General features: G+C 39.9%; 1 protein-coding gene across 2 annotated transcripts in view; it reads right to left on the bottom strand.

Annotated features, from left to right (window-relative positions):
* The window catches only part of CHMP3 (charged multivesicular body protein 3), an 86796-nt gene extending 61913 nt beyond the window's left edge, over positions 1–24883 (bottom strand). Inside the window, exon 1 of one of the 2 annotated variants that reach the window (XM_058550755.1) lies at positions 24736–24883. Coding sequence is in view for 1 of the 2 variants with exons in the window: in XM_058550754.1 (XP_058406737.1) it covers positions 24736–24780 (45 nt within the window). In the remaining variant the exon portion in view is untranslated. The remainder of the gene's footprint in view (positions 1–24735) is intronic. The other variant, XM_058550754.1, reaches the window with a different exon arrangement.
* Positions 24884–26107: the final 1224 nt, after the last annotated feature.

The following is a 26107-nucleotide window of genomic DNA, read 5'->3' as shown; positions in this document are numbered from 1 at the left end:
AGAAGCACAACAAAACACCTGGACGGTAACGCCCCAGGATTTTACTGATGAAACCCTGTTCTCACCCTTACTTCTCACAAACCTTAAAAGCTGATTTAGATGATAAAAAATTTCCTGGAGATTCTGCTCTATTACAATATGTAGATGACTTGCTTCTCTGTTCCCATTCCCAAGCTTCTTCACAGAAAAACATCCACTTGTTAAAACTTAAAGGGACACAAAGTCTCTAAGAAAAAACTGCAGTTTGTTCAAACTCAAGTTCATTATTTAGGACATGTAATCTCAAAACAGGGGCTATACCCAGATCCAGACAAGCTCTACGGCACTCTGAACTTCCCAGAGCCCAAAACCAAACGCCAATTACAAGGTTTTCTTGAATTGGCTGGCTATTGCAGTAACTGGATTGCTAACTTTCCTCTCATGGCCCAACCCCTATATGTCTGGTTAAAAAACACCAAACCGAGGGCTGGCCTGGTGGCATAGTGGATAAGTTCACGTGCTCCACTTCGGTGGCCTGGGGTTCACAGGTTAGGATCCCAGGCACGGACCTATGCACCACTTATCAAGCCATGTTGTGGCAGGTGTCCCACATATAAAGTAGAGGAAGATGGGCACAGATGTCAGCCCAAGGCCAATCTTCCTCAGCAAAAAGAGGAGGATTGGCAATGGATGTTAGCTCAGGGCTAGTCTTTGTCACCAAAAAAACAAACAAAAAAACAAAACACTAAATCCGATCCTATTATCTGGGAGGATTGGGATGATGTGATCTTTCAGACCTTGAAGGAAAGCTTAATAAACCCACCAGCCCTTGAGCACCCCAATTACCAACTTCCTTTTTTCTACTTCGTATATGAAAAGGAAGGAAATTCCCTTGGGGTGCTTACTCAGAAACACACAGATCATCACTGACCCACAGGGTATTACAGTCAACAACTAGATCCTGTAGCACGAGGATACCCCTTTGCCTCAGAGCTATCCCTGCTACCGCTCTCTTAGTAAAGGCCACTGAGGAAACAGTCATGGGATCCCCTCTAACTATCTTTGCTCCTCATGCTGTTGAAACTTTTCTAAATTCCCACCATACTCAACACCTTTCAGCAAGTTGTCTTACATCCTATGCAATTCTCCTGCTGGCAGCACTCTCGTTCATGTAATAATCTTAACTCTGCCACCCTTCTTCCCTCTTCTACAGACGAAACTCCACACGACCGTTTAACTTTGACAGACCACCTCTTGACTCCCCATGATGACTTACAAGAAACCCCTTTAGCTAACGTTGAGTTTTCATGATTTACTAACAGTTCTTATCTGAAAGATAAATGGTAAATACTGTACTGGGTATGCTTTTGCAACTCGTTTTGAAGTCATCAAGGCGGCACCTTTGCCCTTAGCTACCTCGGCTCTACAGGCTGAATTATATACTCTTACTTGAGCCTGCATTTTAGCCAAAAACAAAACTTCAAGTATTTACACTGATAGTCGGTATGCGTTTGGGGTAGCACATGATTTTGGAATGCTATGGAAACAGCAAGGTTTCCTTACCTCCAGCAGGAATAAGATAAAGAATGGCCCTCATGTCCAGGAATTATTAGATGCCATACTCCTACCAGCTACCTTAGTAACTGTTAAGGTTCCCGAGCATTCCAAATTTGATTCCTTGGAGGCTAAAGGAAACCACCTTGCTGATATTTCCGCCAAGAATGTTGCTCTCAAAGGAATCAACAACCAAACCCAGAGGTTTGGTTGTCACGGTCCAAAGGGATGCTCCCCCAAATGATAATCTAGAAAAACTGACTATAGATGCCCAACAATTGGCCCCAGAAAAGGAAAAGAAAAGGAAAAACAATATTGGAAGTCTAATAACTGTTGGTTTGATGAGAAGAGACAACTCTGGTTTAGGCCAAATAACAATCCAGTCCTGCCAGAGACTCTAAAATTCCCACTACTGACTACCATACAAGCATTGGATCATTGGTCTACTGATAAAATGATAACCTTTATAAACCAATACTGGTGGGGAAATATCAGTAAGGCTGCAAAAAGTGCCTACTTTGCTTGTCCCACCTGCCCAAAACACAATCTTTAGGAAAACCTGTCTGCACTGCTCCCAGACACTTTAAATTGCCTAAAAAATAATGTGCCATTCGAGGTTTGGTAAATGGATTTTATACAGCTGCCCTCCATCTCAGGGATATAAATACATTTTGGTAATGGTTTGTACGTTTTCTCACTGAACTGAAGCTTTTCCTTGTAGACAGGCTACTGCCTTTTCTGTGGCTAAAATTCTATTAGAAAAGATCATCCCCACCTGGGGAATTCCCCTTGGACTTCATGGCAACCTGGGAACTCACTTCACCGGTCAAGTGCTTTGCCAAGTCTGTGGTGTTTGGCCAGTTATACAACATTTTCACTATACCTACCACCCTCAATCTTCAGGACTAGTGAACGTACTAACGGCATCATTAAGACTCAACTGGCAAAATTTGTAGAAACCTTTCAAATACCCTAGCCAAAGGCACTGCCATTGGTCCTTCTAACTCTCAGGTCTACCCCTTTTGGAACTCACAAACTCTCACCCTTTGAGATAGTCACAGGATGCCCAATACACCTAGCTCCTGCTTCTTTCAATTCATAGCTGATGAAAGGGGATATAATTCAATATTATAAAGGCCTAACTGCTTCTCTTGAAATTAACCATGCTTTAGTAGAACAAGCTTTTCAGTCTGCTCCTGGGAGATGAAAACCTTAAGCATCACACCTTACAACTGGAGATTTCATTTATGGGAGATGAAAACCTTAAGCATCACACCTTACAACTGGAGATTTCATTTATTGGAAAAGACATCTCCAGAAAGACTCTCTTCAACCCCATTGGAAAGGCCCCTATCAGGTACTGTTAACTGACCCTCGTGCCGCTAAACTCCAAGGAATAGACTCTTGGATCCATGTGTCACATCTAAAGAAAGGACCAAACCCTTACTGGACCCGCACGCCAACTGGTGACCTAAAAGTAAAGATTCCCAGGAACTGAAGCAGACAAAGCTGAAGGAGACAGCTTTCCCAAGATAACCAGATAAGGTCTGTATACCCTTTTCATGTTGTTCCTTCTTACCTTATTCTCTCTCTTGCTTGGAAAGACAATGCTCTTATCTGCATTTCTCATCTATTGCAAACGGGGAAAACTTATATAACTGTTGGGTTTACTACTAGAAACTAAGGTCTGTCCATGACAGTAGTGACCCTTTGGTCTGTCCTGTAACAAATTTATCACTTTTACCTTATGCTACTGCAAATTTTACCTAACTTCCCCTCGACATTAGCCACAAAGTGAAACTTCTGTCAACCCCCCTTCCTATGTCCTATTTCTTCCTAAACACCCCTATTGACTATAGCACTGACAGCACCATCCCAGACAAACTTAAAAATATGACCCTATTGCAACCACCCCATTCACGCCCTTACCCTTTATAACCATTGTCCAAAAAACAACTCAAATCCAAGTACCTTATGCTGTCACATTAGAGGATGGTCTTTTCGACTTGGAGGAATCCTCTCAAAACATCACTGATCCCTGGTTGACTAATGCTAATAGGTCCACTCCCACAGATTCACAAATAAATAATGATACTTTAGCTGGAGTCCTCTGTGCTCCGCCTGGTTTCATTTCTGTTTGTGGAGGATGGCACCACTTCTGGGCCTTTGAATGTCTATACATTTGGTGAATGGGAAGACGATGCCTGTTAGCATACCTAGCTGCTCCACTGTCCATTCATAATTGATCTGACACCAACCACTGGGCCAACACTTTAGGCCTACATCAAAGAACCAAATGTGAACTACCCAATGGGGTCCATGACTCTGGTTTGCCTCCTTTGGCAGATCCCTCCTCCTTCTCGGCTTATAGCACACGTAAACGAGTACGTGATTAGAAACCTATCTATTACCCTTGGTAACACAGCTGACTCCACCACTAAGGCAATATCAGCCCAACAATGGTCACTAGATTCCTCAGCTAAGGTAGTACTGGATAGCCTAATTGCCCTTGACTATCTCCTAGCTGAACAAGGTGGTGTATGTACGGTAGCTGATACTACTAATTATACATGGATAAATTCCTCTGGGGAAGTAGAAATCCATTTGCACAAAATCAGGAAACAAGAGGACGGGTTACAAGTTTCACCTAACTCCCCATGGTCATTTGACTTGTTCAGTTGGCTACCTTCAGCCCTGGGTTCATAATTCAGGACAATTATGCAAACTGGGTTTGTCATATTGCTTTTAATTCTGTTTTGCATAATCATTTTAAAACTTTGTACTTGTTGCCTGTAAACTCTCTGCAGAAATGATGCACAAATAGAATGATGTTAGCTCAGTGCTCTGAGATGATTTCGAACACTTACAGCCTAGATAAGATATGAACTTAAGAGTAGAAAATACCTGAGAGCCCCTACTTCTACCTTTCTTGTTGCTCAAATGTGGCCTCTATGGTTTCCAATCACCACTTGCCCTCACCTCAATATGGGACATGACTCCCGGGGAAGGTCTTCCCTGGCATTGAGGGACACAAATGGACAAAAAAATTTAATAAATAAATAAAAGATCTGATGCTTAATCAGCAATGGTTTCAGAGAAAGATCTTGATCAAAAGGGGAAAATGTAAAAAATGAATAAGGAAACCTGATTTAAAATGGAGTTGGGAAGCCATGAAGGGACAGCTCTCACACACATACCACTCATTTCGATTTGCATAAAACAGTAGGAAGAAGGAGGATTTCCACATGCCGCAGTAATAACAAACCGTCCACCCTTTACAGCCAATGAGAAACCACCACGACCCTGAACTCTGGTTCTCTTCCAATTAACTTTTATGCAAAACAACTCTTCCCGATTTCCTCCTAAAAACTAATAAAAGCTGAGTGTCCACTGTCTCCTTGGACTTGCCTATGGTTTGTTATAGTTTGCTTGTCCCAAATTGGAATTCCTTTGCTATTCCCAAATAAACTCAACTTTGCTTTTTAATTTGTCAGTTATAGTCATGCATCCTTAACAATGGGGATATGTTCTGAGAAATGCATTGTTAGGCGGGTTCATCATTGTGTGAACATCATAGAGTGTACTTACATAAACCTAGATGGTATAGCCTACTACACACCTAGGCTATATGGTACTAATCTTATGGGACCACCATCATATATGTGGTCCATTATTAACCAAAATGTTATTATGTGGCACATGACTGTTTTTCATTTTAAGGTTGACACTATGCAAGCAAGAAGAGAGTAGAGTGAGATATTTTAACTGTTGAAAAAAACCCACCAACCTAGAATTCTATATCCAGCAAAATTATCCTTCAAAAAAGAAGGAGAAATAAAGACTTTCTTGGACAAACAAAAATTGAGGGAATTCATCACAGCAGATCTGGCCTACCAGAAATGTTTTAAAAAAGTTCTTCAGGAAGATGGAAAACTGTATAGGTCAGACACTTGGATCTATAAAGAAAGAGTATCAGAGAAAGAATAAATGAGGGAAAAATCTTTTATTTTTCTTAATTGATCTAAAAAACATCTATTTAAAGTGATAACAGTAACAACGTATTAGGTGAAGACAGTATATGAATAAGTGAAATGAATGAGAGCAATGTCATAATGGACAGGGGGGGAATTGGGAATGCACTGTTATAAGGTACCTACATTACATGTGAAACAGCATAATGTTATTTGAAGTTAAGTTAGTTAATTATAAATGTATATTTCAAAATCTGGGGCAATCACTAAAAATTTTTTTTGGGGTGGTGAGGAACACTGGCCTTGAGCTAACATCTGTTGCCAATCTTCCTCTTTTTGCTGAGGAAGATTAGCCTTGAGCTAACATCTGTGTCCATCTTCCTTTATTTTATGTGGGACACCTGCCACGGGATGGCTCAGTATGCGGTGTGTAGGTCCACACCCAGGATCCGAACCTGTGAACCACGGGCTGCAGAAGAGGAGTGTGTGAACTTAACTGCTAGACCACCAGACCAGCCCCCACTAAAATTTTTTTAAAGACATATAATTGATACGCCAAAAGATGAGATAAAAAGAATTATATAAATGCTCAATTAAAACCACACAAGGCAAAAATAAAAAATAAAGAGGAGAAAATAAACAAAGAAAGTGTAACAAGTAGACAACAGTTACAACACTGATATAGCTGGATTAATATCAGCTGGATTAATATCCAGCTATATCAATAATCGTTTTAAATGTGAATGGTCTAACTAAACCAATTAAAAGACCGAGTGTAGAATGGAATAAAAAAACCAATATAATGCCTATAAAAGAAACTCATTTAAATATTAAGACAAAGTTAAAAGTAAAGGGATGGAAAGATGTACGATGCAAACACGAATCAAAACCAAGCTCTATTCCTACCTCACATCTTATATAAAAATTAACTCAACATGAATAAAAACCTAAATATAGAAGCTAAAACTATAAAACGCTTAGAAGAAAATATAGAGATAAATCATAATCTTGGATTTGGAAATGAATAATTAGAAATGTCCCAAAAGCATGAGCAAAACATTCAAAAAATACATAAACTGAACTTCATCAAAATTAAAAACTTCTGTGCAGCAAAAGATATTATCGGGGCCGGCCCCATGGTGTAGTGGTTAAGTGCGCACGCTCCGCTGCTGGTGGCCTGGGTTTGGATCTCAGGCATGCACCAATGAACCACTTGTCAGGCCATGCTGTGGCGTCCCACATAAAGTGGAGGAAGATGGGCATGGATGTTAGCTCAGGGCTGATCTCCCTCAGCAAAAAAATATATATATATATATTACCAAGAAAATGAAAAGATAACATATACAATGAGAGAAAACATTTGCAAATCATATATCTGATGAAGGTCTACTATCAGAATATATAAAGAACTTGTACAACTCAACAACAGAAAGACAGCCCAATCAAAAAACCAGCAAAGGGGGCCGGCCCAGTGGCGCAAGCGGTTAAGTGGGCGTGCTCTGCTGTGGCGGCCCAGGGTTTGCCGGCTTGGTTCCCAGGCGCACACTGACACACTGCTTGCCAAGCCATACTGTGGCGGCGTCCCATATAAAGTGGAGGAAGATGGGCACGGATGTTAGCCCAGGGCCAGTTTTCCTCAGCAAAAAGAGGAGGATTGGCAGATGTTAGCTCAGGGCTGATCGTCCTCACACACACACACAAAAAAAACCAGCAAAGGATGCAAATAGACGTTTCTTCAAAGGAGATATACAAAAGGCCACCAAGCACATGAAAAGATATTCAACTTCATTGGTCATTAAGGAAATGAAATTAAAACCATGAGATACCACTTTGCATCCAGAAGATTGGCTAGAATCACGAGATACCACTTCACATCCAGCAGATTGGCTAGAATCAAAAAATTGGCTATATTCAAAAAAATAAGTGTCAGCAAGAATGTAGAGAAATATGAACTGTTGTACATTGCTGGTGGGAATGCAGAATGGTGAAACCACTGTGAAAAACAGTTTGGGAATTCTTCAAAAAGGTAAATAAAGAGAGTGACGTCAGCGTCATGGCAGAGTAAGCTTTCCCATAAACTCTTCCCCAAATAAGATACAACAAAAGGAACAGTCACAGACCAACAACGGACTCCTAGACAGCAAAAAGCATGATCGGAAAGATCCACACTGCCACACATCTAAGAGAGGAACGTGCTGGGCCCCCAGAGGAAGTGGGGAGAGGTAAGGAGAACTCCTCTCCCTCCCCATCAAATCAGCGATCCCGGTCCGTGAGGCTCCCAGAGAGGGGGGAGGGGCGGCCCTCTGTGGGGAAACCAAGCTTTTCAGGCTCTCTCAGCCAGAGGGAAACTCCCACACAGAGGACTCAGAACTGCTACAGGGGTACCATCAACGTCTGAGCACCCCAGGAGAGCAGATAACGAGGGGCGAGCGAGAAGCCTCCCATGCCAGGGACCCAGTGGGCAAAAGAGAGAGCCCCCCCCCCCAAATGTCAGACATTGCAGCTCAGCCGACCAGACCACACCAAGCGGCTGGCGGATCGCAGCGAACAGCCAGGGCGGAGCACAGGGGGCTCAGATTACACAGCCCTTAACCCCCACACCGTGGCAGCAGGTGGAAATCGCAAGAGATATTTCCAGGATGAGGAAAAGAAAGCCAATACAGGAACCACAATGCAAAGGTACATGAAATCACCAGACCAGAAGGAAAATGACAAGCACCCAGAAACCAACCCTGAAGACACAGAAATCCATAACCTAAACGACAGAGATTTCAAACAGCTATCATAAAAAAACTCAAGAAATACGAGATAACACAGACAAACAATTCAATGAGATTAGGAGTTTCTTCACAAAAGAGATTGAAATCACAAAGAAAAACCAATCAGTACTGATGGAGATGAAGAACACAATGGAGGAGATAAAGGAGAATCTGGAATCTTTAAACAACAGATGACAATATGGAGGAAAGAATTAGCATTATAGAGGACCGGAATAGAGATATGCTCCAGATGGAAGAGAAGAGAAAACTAAGGCCAAAAAGAAATGAAGAAAGTCTCCGAGAAATATCTGACTCTATTAGGAAATGTAACGTAAGAATTATAGGCATTCCTGAGGGGGGAAAGAGGCAAAGAGGAACCGAGAGCCTATTCAAGGAAATAATAGCTGAGAACTTCCGAAATCTGGGGAAGGAGGAGGAAATACCAGTAAGTGAAGCCAACAGGTCACCTAAATACGTCAACAAGCAGAGGCCCACTCCACGACATGTAGTGGTAAGGCTGGTTAAAGTCAGTGACAAAGAAACAATATTAAGGGCAACCAGACAAAAACAAAAAATAACATACAAAGGAACTCCCATCAGGCTCTCAGTAGATTTCTCAACAGAAACTTTACAGGCTAGGAGAGACTGGAATGATATATTCAAAATACTGAAAGACAAAAACTTTCAGCGAAGACTACTCTATCCAGCAAAAATTTCCTTCAAATATGATAGAGAAATAGTAACTTTCCCAGATAAACAAAAGCTAAGGGAGTTCATGGCCACGAGACCCCCACTACAAGAAATATGCAAGAAGGCCCTCAGGCCTGAAAAAAAGAAAAGAAAGGGAATACAAAGCTTGCAGCAAGGAGAAAAATAGGTGGAAAAATCAGAAAAATAGATCTTTATCAGAATAGGTTAGCAACGACTTAAATACCAAAATCTAAGATCAAAGGAAGGAATTCACCAAAAATAAATATAACCTCATCACTGTAAACACACACCCACAACCCAAAATAGAATAAGGTATAACAAGAACTTAGAAGGGAAAGAGGAAAGTGATTGAATTGACTTAGTATAAGGAAATAAGAGGCCATCAGATAACGGACTATCTCATACATAAGATTTTTTATACAAACCTAAGGTAACCACTAAACAAATAATCAAAACAAAATCACATATGATAAACAAAGAGAAAACTAAAAGAATCATAAGACTCTTCAGTTTGGAACAACCAAACTGAATTGGCAGTCTGAAACAAATGGGACAAGAAACAAAGGAAATTCAAAAGAACCAGAAAATAAGTGACAAAACAGCAACATTAAGCCCTCATATATCAATAATTACCCTAAATGTAAATGGACTGAACTCTCGAATCAAAAGATACAGAGTGGCAGGATGGATTAAAAAGCAAGACCCAACAATATGCTGCCTCCAGGAAACACATCTCAGCTCTAAAGACAAGCACAGGCTCAGAGTGAAAGGATGTAAGACAATACTCCAAGCTAATGGCAAACAAAAGAAAGCAGGTGTTGCCATACTCGTATCAGATAAAGTAGAATTCAAGATAAAACAGGTTAAGAGAGACAAAAAAGGGAAATACATAATGATAAAAGGGACATCCCACCAAGAAGACATATCACTTATAAATATATATGCGCCCAACACAGGAGCACCAATGTACATAAAGCAACTATTAACAAACCTAAAAGGAGACATTAACGACAACACAATAATAGTAGGGGATCTTAATAACCCACTTACATCAATGGATAGATCATCCAGACTAAAAGTCAATAAAGAAATAGTGGACTTAAATGAAAAACTGGACAAGATGGACCTAGTAGACATATACAGAGCACTCCATCCAAAAACAGCTAACTACACATTCTTCTCAAGCGCGCATGGAACATTCTCAAGGATAGACTATATGTTGGGAAACAAAGCAAGCCTCAATAAATTTAAGAAGATTGAAATCATAACAAGCATCTTTTCGGACCATAATGCTATGAAACTGGAAATCAACCACGAGAAAAAAACTGGGAAAGTGACGAAAATGTGGAGATTAAACAACATGCTACTGAACAACCAATGGATCATTGATGACATTAAAGGAGAAATCAAAACTATCTGGAAACAAACAAAAATGAAAATATGCCATACCAAACCATATGGGATGCAGCAAAAGGGGTCCTGAGAGGGAAACTCATAGTGATACAAGCCCACCTTAACAAACAAGAAAAAGCCCAAATAAGCAACCTCAAATTACACCTAACAGAACTAGAAAAAGAAGAACAAACAAAGCCCAAAGTCAGAAGAAGGAAAGAAATAATAAAAATCAGAGCAGAAATACATGAAATTGAGACCAAAAAAACAGTAGAAAGGATTAATGAAACAAAGGGGTGGTTCTCTGAGAAGATAAACAAAATCGACAAACCTTTAGCCAGGCTTACTATGAAAAAAACAGAAAAGGCTCAAGTAAATAAAATTAGAAATGAAAGAGGAGAAATTACAATGGATACCATGGAAATACAGAGGATTATAAGAGAATATTATGAGAAATTATATGCCAACAAATTGGACAATCTAGAAGAAATGTATAAATTCTTAGACTCATACAACCTCCCAAAACCGAACCAAGAAGAAGTGGGGAATCTGAATAGACCAATCACAAGTAAAGAGATTGAAATAGTAATCAAAAACCTCCCAAAAAATAAAAGTCCAGGACCCAATGGCTTCTCCAGTGAATTTTACCAGACATTCAAAGAAGATTTAATACCCATGCTTCTCAAACTATTCCAAAAAATAGAGGAAGATGGAACACTTCCTAAATCATTCTACGAGGCCAACATCACCCTGATACCAAAGCCAGACAAAGACAATACAAAGAAGGAAAATTACAGGCCAATATTGCTGATGAACACAGATGCAAAAATCCTCAACAAAATATTGGGAAACTGAATACAACAATACATTAAAAAGATCATACACCATGATCAAGTGGGATTTATACCAGGGACGTAGGGATGGTTCAACATCTGCAAATCAATCAACGTGATACACCACATCAACAAAACAAAGAATAAAAACCACATGGTCATCTCAATAGATGTAGAGAAGGCATTTGACAAGATGCAACATCCATTTATGATAAGAACTCTCAACAGAATGGGTATAGAAAGGAAGCACCTCAACAAAACAAAGGCTATCTATGACAAACCCACAGCCAACATCATACTCAACGGGGAAAGACTGAAAGCCATTTCTCCGAGAACAGGAACGAGGCAGGGCTGCCCACTCTCACCACTCCTATTCAACACAGTACTGGAGGTTTTGGCCAGAGCAATTAGGCAAGAAAAAGGAATAAAAGGAATCCAAAAAGGCAACGAAGAAGTGAAACTCTCACTATTTGCAGATGACATGATTTTATATATAGAAAACCCTAAAGAATCCCTTGGAAAACTATTAGAAATAATCAACAACTAGAGCAAAGTCGCACCGTACAAAATCAATCTACAAAAATCAGTTGCATTTCTGTATGCTAATAACGAACTAACAGAACGAGAGCTCAAAAAGATAATACCATTCAACTTGCATCAAAAAGAATAACATATCTAGAAATAAATCTTACCAAGGAGGTGAAAGACCTATACAATGAAAACTACAAGACATTATTGAAAGAAATCGATGATGACATAAAGAAATGGAAAGACATCCCATGCACATAGATTGGAAGAATAAACACAGTTAAAATGTCTATATTACCTAAAGCAATCTACAGATTCAATGCAATCCCAATCAGAATCCCAATGACATTCTTCACGGAAATAGAAAACAGAATACTAAAACTCATATGGGGCAACAAAAGACCCCAAATAGCTAAAGAAATCCTAAGAAAAAAGAACAAAGCTGGAGGCATCACAATCCCTGACTTCAAAACATACTACAAAGCAATAGTAATCAAAACAGCATGGTACTGGTACAAAAACAGACACACAGATCAATGGAACAGAATTGAAAGCCCAGAAATAAAACCACACATATACAGATAGCTAATTTTCAACAAAGGAGCTAAGTACATACAACGGAGAAAGGAAAGTCTCTTCAATAAATGGTGCTGGGAAAACTGGACAGCCACATGCAAAAGAATGAAAACGGACCATCCACTACCACCATTCACAAAAATTAACTCAAAATGGATCAAAGACCTGAAGGTGAGACCTGAAACTATAAAACTCATAGAAGAGGGCTGGCCCCGTGGCTTAGCGGTTAAGTTCTCACGCTCCGCTGCTGGCGGCCCGGGTTCGGATCCCGGGCGTGCACCAACGCACCACTTCTCCAGTCATGCTGAGGCCGCGTCCCACATACAGCAACTAGAAGGATGTGCAACTATGATGTACAACTATCTACTGAGGCTTTGGGGGGGGGAAAAAACTTTAAAACTCATAGCAGAAAATATAGGCAACACACCATTTGACATTGGTCATAAAGGAATCTTTCCGGATGACATGCCTACCCAGACTAGGGAAACTAAAGAAAAAATAAGCAAGTGAGACTTTACCAGATTAAAGAGCTTCTATAAGACAAACGAAACCAGAATCAAGATGAACAGACAACCCACCAGCTGGGAGAAAATATTTGCAAAACATATATCTGACAAGGGGTTAATCTCCATAACATATAAAGAACTCACACAACTGAACAACAGAAAAACAAACAACCCGATCAAAAAATGTGCAGAGAAAATGAACAGACACTTCTCCAAAGACGATATACAGATGACCAACAGGCATATGAAAAGATGTTCAACATCACTAATCATCAGGGAAATGCAAATCAAAACAACACTAAGATATCACCTCACGCCCATTAGAATGGCTATAATCAGCAAGACAAAAAACAACGAATGTTGGAGAGGATGTGGAGAAACAGGAACCCACATATACAGCTGGTGGGAATGCAAACTGGTGCAGCCTTTATGGAACACGGTATGGAGATTCCTCAAAGAATTAAAAACAGAAATACCCTAGGATCCAGCTATCCCACTACTGGGAATCTATCCAACGAACCTGAAATCAACAATCCAAAGAGGCTTATGCACCCCTATGTTCATTGCAGCATTATTCACTATAGCCAAGAAGTGGAAGCAACCTAAGTGTCCCGCAACTGACGACTGGATCAAGAAGATGTGGTATATATATACAATGGAATACTACTCAGCCATAAAAAAAAGACAAAATCGTCCCATTTGCAACATGGGTGGGCCTGGAGGGTATGGTGTTAAGTGAAGTAAGCCAGAAAGAGAAAGACAAACACTGCATGATCTCACTCATATGTGGAATATAAACCAACACATGGACAGAGAAAACTGTATTGTGGTTACCAGGGGTAATGGGGGTAGGCAGTGGGCACAAGGGGTGAAGGGAGACATATATATGGTGACGGACAAACAAAAATGTACAACCCAAAATTTCACAATGTTATAAACTATTAAAACATCAATTAAAAAAAAACGTAAATAAAGAACTAGCATATGATCCAACAATTCTACTCCTAGGTATATACCCAAAAGAATTGAAAATAGGTACTCAAACAAATACTTGTACATGAATGATCATAGCAGCACTATACACAATAGCTAAAAAGTTGAAACAGCTCAAATGTCCATCAATGGCTGAATAGATAAATGAGTTACGGTTTACATACATACAAAGGAATATTATTCAGCTATAAAAAGGAAACAAGTACCAGTTACATCATAGATGAACTTTGAAAACATTATACTAAATGAAAGAAGCCATTTATGTCAAAGAAGACATAAAAGGCCACATATTGTATCATCCATTTATAAGAAATACTAGAAGAGGAAAGCAGATTGGTAGCTGCCAGGTGTTGGGCAGAGAAGAGAATGGGCAGTAACTGCTTAGAAGGCATGGGGTTTTATTTTGGAGTGATGAAAATGTTTTGGAACTAGATAAAGGTGGTGGTGGCACAATGTTATGAATGTGCCAAATACTACTCAACTGTTAAGGATAAAGTAGTTCATTTTACGTTATATGAATTTTACCTCAATAAAAAGAAAGAAGTAAAGAAAGAAACAAAGAAGGAAGGGAGGGAGGGAGGAAGGAAGAAAGGGAGAGTAGCAATATTAAGACAAAGTAGACTTCTGAACAAGGAAACTTATCAGAGCTAAAGATAATCATTACATAATGATACACAATTCAACAAACAGACATAACAATCCTTAATGTGCACGCACCTAATAACAGAGCATCAAAATATATGAGGCAAAAACTGATAGAACTCAAATGGGAAAAGAACAGATCCACTATTATAGCTGGAGACTTCAACACCTCTCTTTAGGTAACTGACAGATGGAACAGGCAAAAAATCAGTAAGGATATAGCTGATCTGAGCAGCACTATCAATTAACATGATCTAATTGACATTTATAGAATACTGTGTCCCACAACAGCAGAATACATATACTTTTCAAGCTCACATGGAATACTCCTCAAGACAGACCCCTTTCCGGGCCTTAACAAACATTCTAACAAATTTAAAAGAACAGAAACCATACAAACTATATTCTGAGACCACAATGGAATTAAACTAGAAATCAGTAACAGAAAGACAGTAGGAAAATCCAAATATTTGGAGATTAAACAACACACATCTAAATAACACACGGGTTAAAGAAAAAGTTTCAAGAGAAATTTTAAAATATTTTGAATAAAACTGAAAATAAAATACAATTTACCAAAATGTGTAGGGTGCAGCAAAAGTATTGCTCAGAGGGAAATTTATAGCATTAAATGTATATATTAGAAAAGAATAGAGATCTAAATCAATAATCTAAGATTCTACCTTGGAAAACTAGAAAAAGAAGAGCCTAAAAGAAGCAGAAAAAAAATAATAAAAATTTGAGAAATCAATGAAATAAAAAAAGGAATATAATAGAGACAATCAATGAAGCCAAAATCTGGCTCTTTGAAAAGATCAATAAAATTGATGAGCCTCTAGCTAGCCTAACCAAGAAAAAACAGAGAAGACACAATTACCAACATCAGAAATGCAAGAGGGGTCATCAATACTGATTCCATGGAGAGTAAAAGGATAATAAAGGAATACTATGAACAACTCTATGCTCACAAATTTGTTAATTTAGATGAAATGGACCAATTACTTGAACGACTACTAAAACTCATACAAGGAGAAACAGATTATCTGAATAGACCAACATTAAAGCAACTGAATCAATAATCAATAACCTTCCAACAAAGAAAGCATCAGGCCCAGATGGTTTCAGTGGTGAATTCTACCAAACATTTAAGGAAGAAATGATAACAATTCTCTATAAAATCTTCGAGAAAATCTAAGAGAGAATACTTCCTAACTCATTCTATAAGGCCAGCATTATCCTAATAACAAAACCAGATAGAAACATTACAAGAAAGAAAAACTATAGACCAATATTTCTCATTAACATAGACACAAAAATCCTCAATAAAATGTCAGCAAATTAAACGCAAAAATATATAAAAAGAATTATAAACCATGACCAACTGGGATTTATTCCAGGTATGCAAGGCTGGCTCAACATTCAAAAATCAATCACTGTAACTCCACCACATCAACAGGCTAAATAAAAAAATCATATGAATCGACACAGAAAAAGCATTTGACAAAATCCAACAGACTCACAATAAAAACCCTCAGCAAACCTAAATAAAGGGAAACTTCCTCAATTTAATTTTAAAAAATCTGCCAAAAAATAGCCAAAACTACAGGTAATACCATAATTAATGGTAAGAAATTAGAAGCTATCCCCCTAAGATTGGGAATAAGGCAAAAATATCATCTCTCTCTAGGCCTATTCAACATTGTAACAAGTCCTAGCTAGTACAATAAGACAAGAAAAGAAAATATACAGATTGGGAAGAAAGCAATTAAACTGTCTTTTTTGCAGATGACATGATTTTCTCTGTTAAAAAAACCCCAAAGAACAAAAGAAAAAAATCCCCTGGAACTAATAAGCAAGTATAGCAAGGTTGTAGGATAGAAAGTTAATATACAACAGTTAACTGCTTTTCAACATACTAGTAATAAACAACTGGAATCTGAAATTAAAAAAAAATTTTACAATAGCACCAAGCACAAAAATAAAACACCCAGGTATAAATCTAATAATATGTATAAGATACACACGTGGAAAACTACAAAACATTAACGAAAGAAATCAAATACAAATAAATGGAGAGATATTCCATATTCATGGATTCCAAGATGGAACATTAAGATATCAATTCTTCCTGACGTCATCTGCAGATGCAATGTAATCCCAATCAAAATCACCAGAATCTATATTGTAGATATCAACAAACTGACTCAAGTTTATATGGAAAGGCAAATGCCCTAGAATAGCCAACACAATAGTGAAGAAACACAAAGCTGGAGGATTCCCCACTATCCAATTTCAAGACTTAATATAAAGCTACAGTATTCAAGAAAAAGTAGTATTGGCCAAAGAACAGACACATAGATCAATGGAAAAGAACAGAATTAGAACACACACAAATATACTCAACTGATTATATAAGAAATAGATATTTTTCCCCACAATTAATTGAAGTAAATTAGTTGCTCTTAAATGGCCTAAATTCAAATCTTCAGGATAATGCTGTTAAGCTCAATCTCCAGTTTATTAACATCCTAAAATGATAAGTTCTACCTTATGTTTATAATTGGTGAAGTATTTCTATAATTAGAACCACTGAGGCATGAATTAGAGCAATTTAATAACTATGTAGAAGGTGGCAACTAGCTGATAGAACAATTTCACACAACCGCCAGAAAACATTTCTTTCCCCGAATGTTAGCGATAGTCAGGAAAATAAAGAACATTTTCTCTGAACTTGTTCAAGTCTCAGCTTAAATGTTACTTCAGGGAGGTCTTCCTTGACCCTTCGGATAGGTTAAACGCCCTTGTAGTATAATTACACAGAACCCTATACCTCCTTTCTTTTGTAAACCACATTATACTTACAATTACTCATAGATTATAAGCTCCAGAAGGTCAAAGACATTTTCTTATCCACTAAGCCCTTGCACAATGTCTGGCACAAAGCAGATGCTTAATAACTGCTGAATTTAACTGCATGGAATACACGTTGTGAAAGAGGGGCATAAAATTTCAGCCATGATTAATACTTAAGCAAAAATCTACAGGAACTTCCTATATGTTTTTAAATGTCAAAGAGAAAAAGTTTCATAAAATCTTTCAAAAAGAAAAAATTTTTTAAACTTACAAAATCAAAAGGGATTTTGCAAAATAAAAACTTACCTAAGAGAAATGGGAATAACCAAAATTATCCAGCCATTTCCAGACCAGTGGTTCTCAACTTGATTGCACATAGAAGCCACGTGGGCAACTTAAAAAATACCAATTTAATTGGGCTGGGAATAGAGCCCAAATGATATATAGTACCGAAAATCTTTCCAGGTGATTCTAATGTTCTGTTAGGGTAACATACAGTCAAAGACAAAGAGCTCAAGACAATGTATCAAACAAGTCTCATAACTGTCAAGATCACCACAATAAACAACAGGGAATTGAAAGCAGATAAAAAGAAATTTGACAAACATTTATTTAGCATCAATAGGATTTTAGCAATAAATGAGAACCGGTTATAATTGATAAATAAAACCAAACACTAAGAGTACAGTATAAAGAAAAGTCAATTTGTAAATTAGATAGTATGCTGTAAAAACCATAAGGAATCTACAGAGAGTTTCACACTATCAAGATATATACTTCATTCTGGGCCAGCCCCAGTGGCCTAGTGGTTAAGTTCAGCACGCCCCGCTTTGGTGGCCCGGGTTCGGTTCCCCGGCGCAGACCTATACCACTCATCTGTCAGTGGCCATGCGGTGGCAGCAGCTCACATACAAAAAGAGGAAGATTGGCAGTGGATGTTGGCTGAGGGCGAATCTTCCTCAGCTAAAAAAAAAAAAAAAAGGATATATACTTCACTCAAATTCATTTATAGACAGTCTACTACATGCCAAGCAAACTAGGCACAAGAAACTAAAACAAATAAGAGAGCATTTTCCATAAACAGTGTAGAGGCAAATGAAAAACAAAATAATTGAATTTCTGTTCCCATCCTTCACTGAAATTAATTCCAGGTGGACTGAAGACAAACACAGAATGCAAAACTGTGTTACTTTAAAAAATTACCTTTATGATTTCAGATTAGGAAAAGATTTCTTAAACAAGACATAAAAATCAATAAGCATAAAGGAAAAGACTGATATTCTTATCTATATAGAAATTAAGAACTTTTACTCACTGTAAGACACCACTTAAAGGAAGGAAAAAGGGCACAATTTTGGAAAAGATATTTGTAACCAATAAGTGGTAACAAATAAAAAGCACTCATACAGACTTGGTATCCATAATATATAAAGACTTGTATCCAGAATATATAAAGATTTCCTATGAATCAATGTCTTTTTTTCCTTTTTTTAATTGAATTCTAAACATCGTAATATTTTTTAATTGAATTCTAAACATCGTATATGAAAATATGCAGGATAATTTGTCTCTGGATGATGTTATCTTCTTCCAGAGAGACTTACATTTGCTTCTGAAAAACACCTATCCTAAGAGCACTGGCAACTGATTCTTAATTAAGCTTAACAGATCCAATTAGGGACAGAGATGATTTGAAACTGGACTTCAGTATTTGTGAAAGCCTGTTTATTTCCAGCTCACTATTACTGCTAAGGTGTATCCTTTCAGAGTCTGAACCACAAGCCCTGGGGATCTACCTCAGTCCCTTATCCTTGAGACTCCAATTTTTGAACCCCCTAACCAGAGTCTGTCAAGATTTCTATTCAAATTCTCAGTTTCTCAACCACTGCATAGGAATTAGAGGATCTCTTTGGAAGGCAAGTAGTCCCAAATGATTAGGCTCATGTGACTGAGCTTCCCTCTTCTCTGGGATCTTGATTCTGCAACTCTTCACTCCCTTGGTAGCATTCAGTGATTTCAAATAGTTATACTTTTTATCTAGCTCTTCTAGTTATTTTCAGCAGGAGGGTTGGTTCAAAACAACCTAGTATCTAATTACCCCCATGATGTTTTAAAGAATATACGTCTTAGTTCTATCCAATTAAAAGGCCTAGAAGCAAGAACACTCCAGTAGCAATAAGCACCATGAGCACCTAAATTTTGGTTTCTAAATACCGTTCCCACTAGAAGAAACCAGTGATCCTTGGAGAAATGGCTGATTCCAGGTCTCAGGCTAGGATATACAAATCACACTGCTATAGACAGAATGTTTGTGTCCCTCCCAAATTCCTACGTTGAAAGCTAATCCCTAACGTTATTTGAAGGTGGGGCCTTTGGGAAGTGATTAGGTCGTGAGGGCTCTGCTCTCATGAATGGGTTTAGTGCCTTTATAAAACAGACCCTAGAAAGCTTGATTCTCCCCTTCTGCCATGTGAGGACACAGTGAAAAGATGGCCGTCTATGAACTAGGAACTGGGTCCCCACCAGACACCAAATCTGCCTTGATCTTGGACTTCCCAGCCTCCAGAACTGTGAGAAATAAACTTCTGTTGTGTACCCAGTCTATAGTATTTTGTTATAGCAGCCGGAAGAGACTAAAACAGGTATATAGTGAATAAGTTCCCCTCCCACTTTTGACCCTCAGCTACCTAGCTCCTCTCCCTGAAGGCAAACTCTGTAAACTAGGATTTTGCGTATCTTTCAACATATAAAACATACATAAAACTAGAAATTAGCCAAAAGCAACAAATGTAAGTGAACTTAGGTCAAAATTTGCCTATTCTGATCACTGTCAGATGGATATATAGAAGATGGTCAATCAGGCTATACTTCAAATGTGTTAGCGTTTTCTCTCACCATCTCTACTTCTGCTCATCAAGCAAATATCTGACAGGCACCTAACTCTTATCAGGGGAGTTCAATACCATGCTGGCCCAGCAGATGAAAAAGAAAAATATGATCCTTGCTCTCAAGAAGCTTACAATTTTGCTGAGGAGAGAAAGAAGAAAAGTATTTTCCCAGGATAACCCTTTCTCCAATGTCTTCCCTGATCTCCTGAATTCTGTCCAAAACTGAGCTCTGTGGCTCCTTCCCCTCCACCATTACCATCCCATCAAATGTGCTCTCTTTCTGGATTTTCCTAATTTCAGTTCACAGCACCAACAGTCAGGGAGGATGATAGGTTTGATTAGGGGTGAGGTTAAACAGAACCTAAAAATCATCTTTGCACTCTCATCCCACATCCAGTAGATCAGCAAATTCTGACTGTCTATCCTAAATATATCTAAAACTCATCCTATACTCTCTAGCCCCATTTCCACTCTTAGTTAAGACCTGCATCATCTCTCATCTGGGCCACTAACTGGCCTCCATACCTAAGTCTCTTCCTTCCAATTCTTGTTCCAAACCACTATTTTTGAATGCTTCCCATGCTTAGCAAGCATAACACACAGGCCTTCACCAATCTGCCCTCTACCCACCTCTCCAATTTACATCTTACCACGGCCGTCACTCCTCCTGCAACCACTCAGATATAACAGTATTTCATCCTCCAACCACTCTGAACTTTTTTCTGGTTCTTCCAACCTATGTTTCACAATTCTCCACCTTGCATATGCAGTTTACTTTGTTTGAAATGCCTCTCCTTTCCCAATCCTACCCAACCACCTGGCTAACGCCTCTTGTGACAAGACCCAGATACTCTTCCTCCTCAGGTCCTCTTCCCCACTCTGAACAGTTAATCACTCCCTCCACTGTGACATCACAGATCTTGTACATACTTATATTCTATTGCTCTTATTTACTCTAAAATATATGTATTTGTTTACATATCAGTCTCCCCCCAGTAAATCTGGTAGTCTTTGAAGTTGTCATCCAGTGTCTTATTTTTGTAAACCTGGTGTCCAAGCCAATGCACACCAAAATATCACAATAAATGTCTGTTGTATGAGCTAAGCGAATGGAGCCTTCTCTATCTTTTTCTCCATCTCCCCTTCTCATTTTCTTCCCTTATCTGATAGCATCCCAAAACCATGAATGGACCCAATCTAAGGACACATTAGTCATCTGATTTAAGAACTCATGCCCTGGATGGTGACTCCTCTTCCCAAAGGCTAAATGAGTGAAGTCCCTAAGTAAAGACAGCACAATTTTCCAGCAGAACCTCAAGTCCAAGAGAAGAATCTCTTTCCAGCAGAATCTCATGTCCTCTTGATTGCTATCCCAAGATAGCCATAGATTTCTAAATGGATTACAAGGTTCCCTCAGCAGACCCAGTCTAGTCTTAACTAGGACTAAGAACAAGTTTCACCACTAAGATATCTCCATCAAAGTGTCTGAGTTGCCTGGGGGCAAAGATTTTACTCTGTAAGGTTCCAAATATATCTAATGTTTCCCTGGAGTATCCCTTGAAACACTGCTCCTCTTAGAACTACTTGACTTTAAACCTTACTTAATCTTATTCTGGTACTCATTTATCACTCAACATTTATTTAGCACTCTGTGTTGCATAATATACCAGAGCTCTGGGAATATCACCATAATATATCTCATTTGCTTGACCTGAGCACCATTTAGGCCTGTCACCACGGCCTAAATGACAACCACGATGGTGGCATGGCTGCACCTGGCCCCTGTTTATCCTGTGCTTGGACTAGGACCCACATGCTCTCATCTTCCAGTCTCCAGTGGAAGGCATGCTATAAATTTATCCTAACTCAAGAGATGCCGAGCTGAAACTACAGCATCTAGTCAATTCTCTCCTTTTTCTAACTCTTCTCTGCCAACATTATCTTGCTTGTTTTTTATTTCCTTTACTTAGCTTCTTTTATAAAGTTGAACATTTAATTTTTCTCCTTCTCTCTTAAGAGAAATGCCAAATTAACTAAAACTAAAATGCTTGATGTCTATTACTTGTCTTCTTATTCATATACGGCTCCCAATACTTTACCTGTGTGTCAGCAGCTCTACAGAGAAACAAGTATTTCTCATCCCTGCTTTACCAGCACTTTCTGGAATTACAAACTGAATGCTAAATAACTGTGGCAGGTGACAAAACACTTTCCTTGGTCATAAATCATGAGGTATAAAGAGAGCTTGGTAGAAGCTGAACCTAAAGCAAAAAGAGAGACACTCTCCTGACAAATTAGAACAAGATATAATCAGAACTGTAAGGGTAGCTTGGAGCACTGTGAAGGGGAACTTGAAGAAAATCTCGGGCAGGGCATCTTCAGCACCAGTTAAATAATCTAATACTAAAAATCCTACTGAAACATCAAGGACCAATTCAACGCAGGAAGTGTGTGGAAAACATAACAGAGGAGGCCAAAATCATTTCTGATCACCCCAGTCTGAGGGTGATCACTCCAATCTCTGCACTCCTACACCTGTAGATGTGGTACCCAATCCAAACTTGCTCTTGAAATGCTTATCTTACCTTCTAGATGATACATTCCTTGGCTGTTTCTTTCATCTTTATAACATCTCTCTGGCAGGCATATTTTAAAATCCAATCTCATGCATCAACCCTGTGACTTCCCAGCGTTAATTTACTTTCCCAGGTAGGTTACCCTACTGGAAAAGTATACTGACATCGTGTTCTTAGCAATTATATTATCATTTAAATATAGTCTAAGTGGGGGCCAGCCCAGTGGCGTAGTGGTAAAGTTGGCACCCTGCGCTTTGGCGACCCGGGGTTTGCAGGTTCGGATCCCGGGCATGGACCTAAGCACCACTTATCAGGCCATGCTGTGGCAGGCATCCCCCATATAAAGTAGAGGAAGATGGGCATGGATGTTAGCCCAGGGCCAATCTTCCTCAGCAAAAAGAAGAAGATTGGCAACAGATGTTAACTCAGGGCCAATTTTCCTCATCAAAAAAAACAGTCTAAGTATTATACGAGTAATACATATACTAGAAATCAGTTTAAATAGTAATAAGACCATTTTCCCAGAATCTTTTCTTATGAATGGCAAAGCTAAGGCCAAATACTGAAAGTAATAATCTTTCCCTGACATCAAAAATACACTTCTACAATAATCAGCATCTTAGAATACAGACATTTCACAAAACGTGCATCTATATAATGCTCTAGTTTGCAAAGTAATGTCACACACTCATAACACTTAATCTCCACAATTTTTATTTTACCAGGGAGTAAAATTGAGTAAGTTGCCTGAGGGAATGGTTATTAACTACTGTTCTAGGACCTATGATTAACAAATATAATCAACATTAACACACATATTATGTGCTAGCAATTTCATGACGCCTAACATTGGTTATAAAAATACTCCTGCCAGAGCTGAATAGCTAAGATCATTTATTAAACGAAGAATTTTAGGGTTTTTTCCATTATGGATAAGTCCGTCCTGGGTGTTGTAAAGCAATGCTTCCCAAACTTGAACGCGCATACTTAACACTAGTGACCTTGTCAGAATTCAAATGGTAACTCAAAAGGTCTTGGTTAGGGTCCGACAGTTCTAACAAGCAGGTGAGACTGATGCTGCCGTTCTGCACTTGGGCAGCAAGGTTGTAGAACATATAATTAAACCTAACTGGCACTACTAGCTAAAACTTGACATCCCTTCATCTTCAGCGACTCTGAATTGATACGATTACCATTCCTACTTGAAAAACAAGACTAAGGCACAGAGAAATGAGCTTTCCCTACCTCACAAAGGATATGTGGGGAACCAGGACTCAAACTTAGGCAGAATGACTCTGCAGGGCACTCTTAAGCGCTACACGTTATCCTGACACTATCTTAGTTAAAAGGCAGATCCAGAACTCGAAGCCAGGTCCACCGTTCTCTTCGGTACCATTCTGCCGAGTCGGGTCCCTGCTATAATCAATGTGTCTAGGGTCCACATAAGGCGGTAGGGCAGGGTAAAGAGGAAACAGGTCCTCCGTCTCAACACAGCGGGAGCGGTGGGGAAGTGCCAGGCGTCTGGACCTTTCCGCGGTCGGGCCGGGGTCCGCGGCGGACAACGCTCCGGGAAGGGCAGGGGCAGGGGCAGGCCCGGCGGGCGGGCGGCCGTAGCCGGGCGTGAGGGGGCGGGGCCTGCGCCAAGAAGAGGTTCCGGGCGGGACGTACCAACGCGCGCAGGGGAAGGGGTGTCGGGGCCAGGACCGCGTTGCTCCCTCCGTGCCTGTGCCGAGGCTGAGGAGCGCCTACTCCAGCCCTCGGCTCCCTTGTGGAGTACTGAGGGACGGGGGCTCTTTCGCTACAGCCGTCTCCTTAGAGACTCTTCCTCCGGCCCCTCGGTCAAGTGGGAGGCCCCGGAAATGGGGGCCGAGCGGTACCTGGCCAGCCGGAGGGGAAAGAGTATCCGGTCGGTTACCAACTCCAATACGCCCCTCGCAAATGCACCCGCTCGTTTGCCGCCGCCGTAGCCCTTACCAGCTCTTTGGGCGGCTTCTCCTGGGTTTTTCCAAACAGCCCCATGGCGCTCTGAACTGGTCTTGCCTCTCCCGGCTTTCCGTTCCCTGCGCCCAGGCAGGTCACGGGCAGCCGCCTGGGCGGGGCCCGTAAGAGAAAAGGAGTCCAGATGCCCAGAGAAGGGAGCGGCTGCGGTGCGGCTGCTGCGCGTGCGCCGAACGCCTGCGCAGGATTGGGCCGCGCGGAGGTTTGTCAGCAAGATTGCCTCAGTTGTGTACGCTCTGGGGCGGGCTTTGTTGAGCGAGGCGACAGATCAGGTGTTTGTTTCGTGAGGTGTAGAAGTGATTCCTCCGGAAGGTAGGAATTTATTGACTATACTTGGAGATTACAGCTGCACCTGATACTTCCTCTAAACGTAGATGTTGTTGGATGTCTGTATCTCCACCCAAAGTGTATTTACAACCCCTTTCCAAACGGCTTTGCTCTGGTGTCCCGTAGGCATCTCCCATGCAGCAAGTCAGAAATGACCGCTTCTTTCTCCCGCCAGACCTACTCCTCCCCTCTGTTGTTACCACCATCACCTAGTCACTAAACCCTGGGCACCATCTTCTCGCTCCCTCTCACCAAGTCCCAACAATTGTAACTTTTCAGTATGTTTGAACTCCAGCCCTCTCCATCCCAAGCGTCACAGCTTTTGTTCAGGCCGTCGCCATTTCCCATGTGGATGAGTCCTACCTGGCATTTGTGCGCGCGTGCGTGTGTGTGTGTGTGCGTGTGTCTTCCTACACTTAACATGGACCATGACCTTAATCAGATTCTCAAAGGAATCTGACTAAAAAGGACTAGACGCATTTTAGCCGGGCAATCTCTGATTGAACCTACACATTGAGCTGACGGTTGCTGTGACTACCTCACCTCATGATGGTGCAGAGACCATTCAGTTAGTGCCTCAACCCCACTCTCCCATCTCTGGTGGGAATGTAAAATGGTACAACCACTTTGAAAACTTTGTGGCAATTTCTTAAAATGCTAAACATACACCTATCTTATGCCATTCCACTGCTAGCTATTTACCAAAGAGAAGCAGCGGCATATGTTCTCACAAAGACTTGTACATAAATGTTCATGGCATCTTGATTTGTGATAGCCAAGAACTGGAAATAATCCAAATATCCATCAACAGGTGAATGGATAAACCAATTGTGATAGATCCATACAATGGAATACTACTCAGCAATAAAAAAGAACAAACTATTGATACATCTAACAAAATGAATGAATCTCAAAATAATTATGCTGACTGAGAGAAGTCAGAAAGAAAAGAGTACATACTGTATGATTTAATTTATATAACATTCTAGAAAATGCAAATGAATCTGTAGTGACAAAGTAG

This window comes from Diceros bicornis, chromosome 12, assembly GCF_020826845.1.
Source record: "Diceros bicornis minor isolate mBicDic1 chromosome 12, mDicBic1.mat.cur, whole genome shotgun sequence".
Classification (NCBI taxonomy): Eukaryota; Metazoa; Chordata; class Mammalia; order Perissodactyla; family Rhinocerotidae; genus Diceros; species Diceros bicornis.
This window is presented reverse-complemented; position numbering and strand designations above follow the sequence as displayed.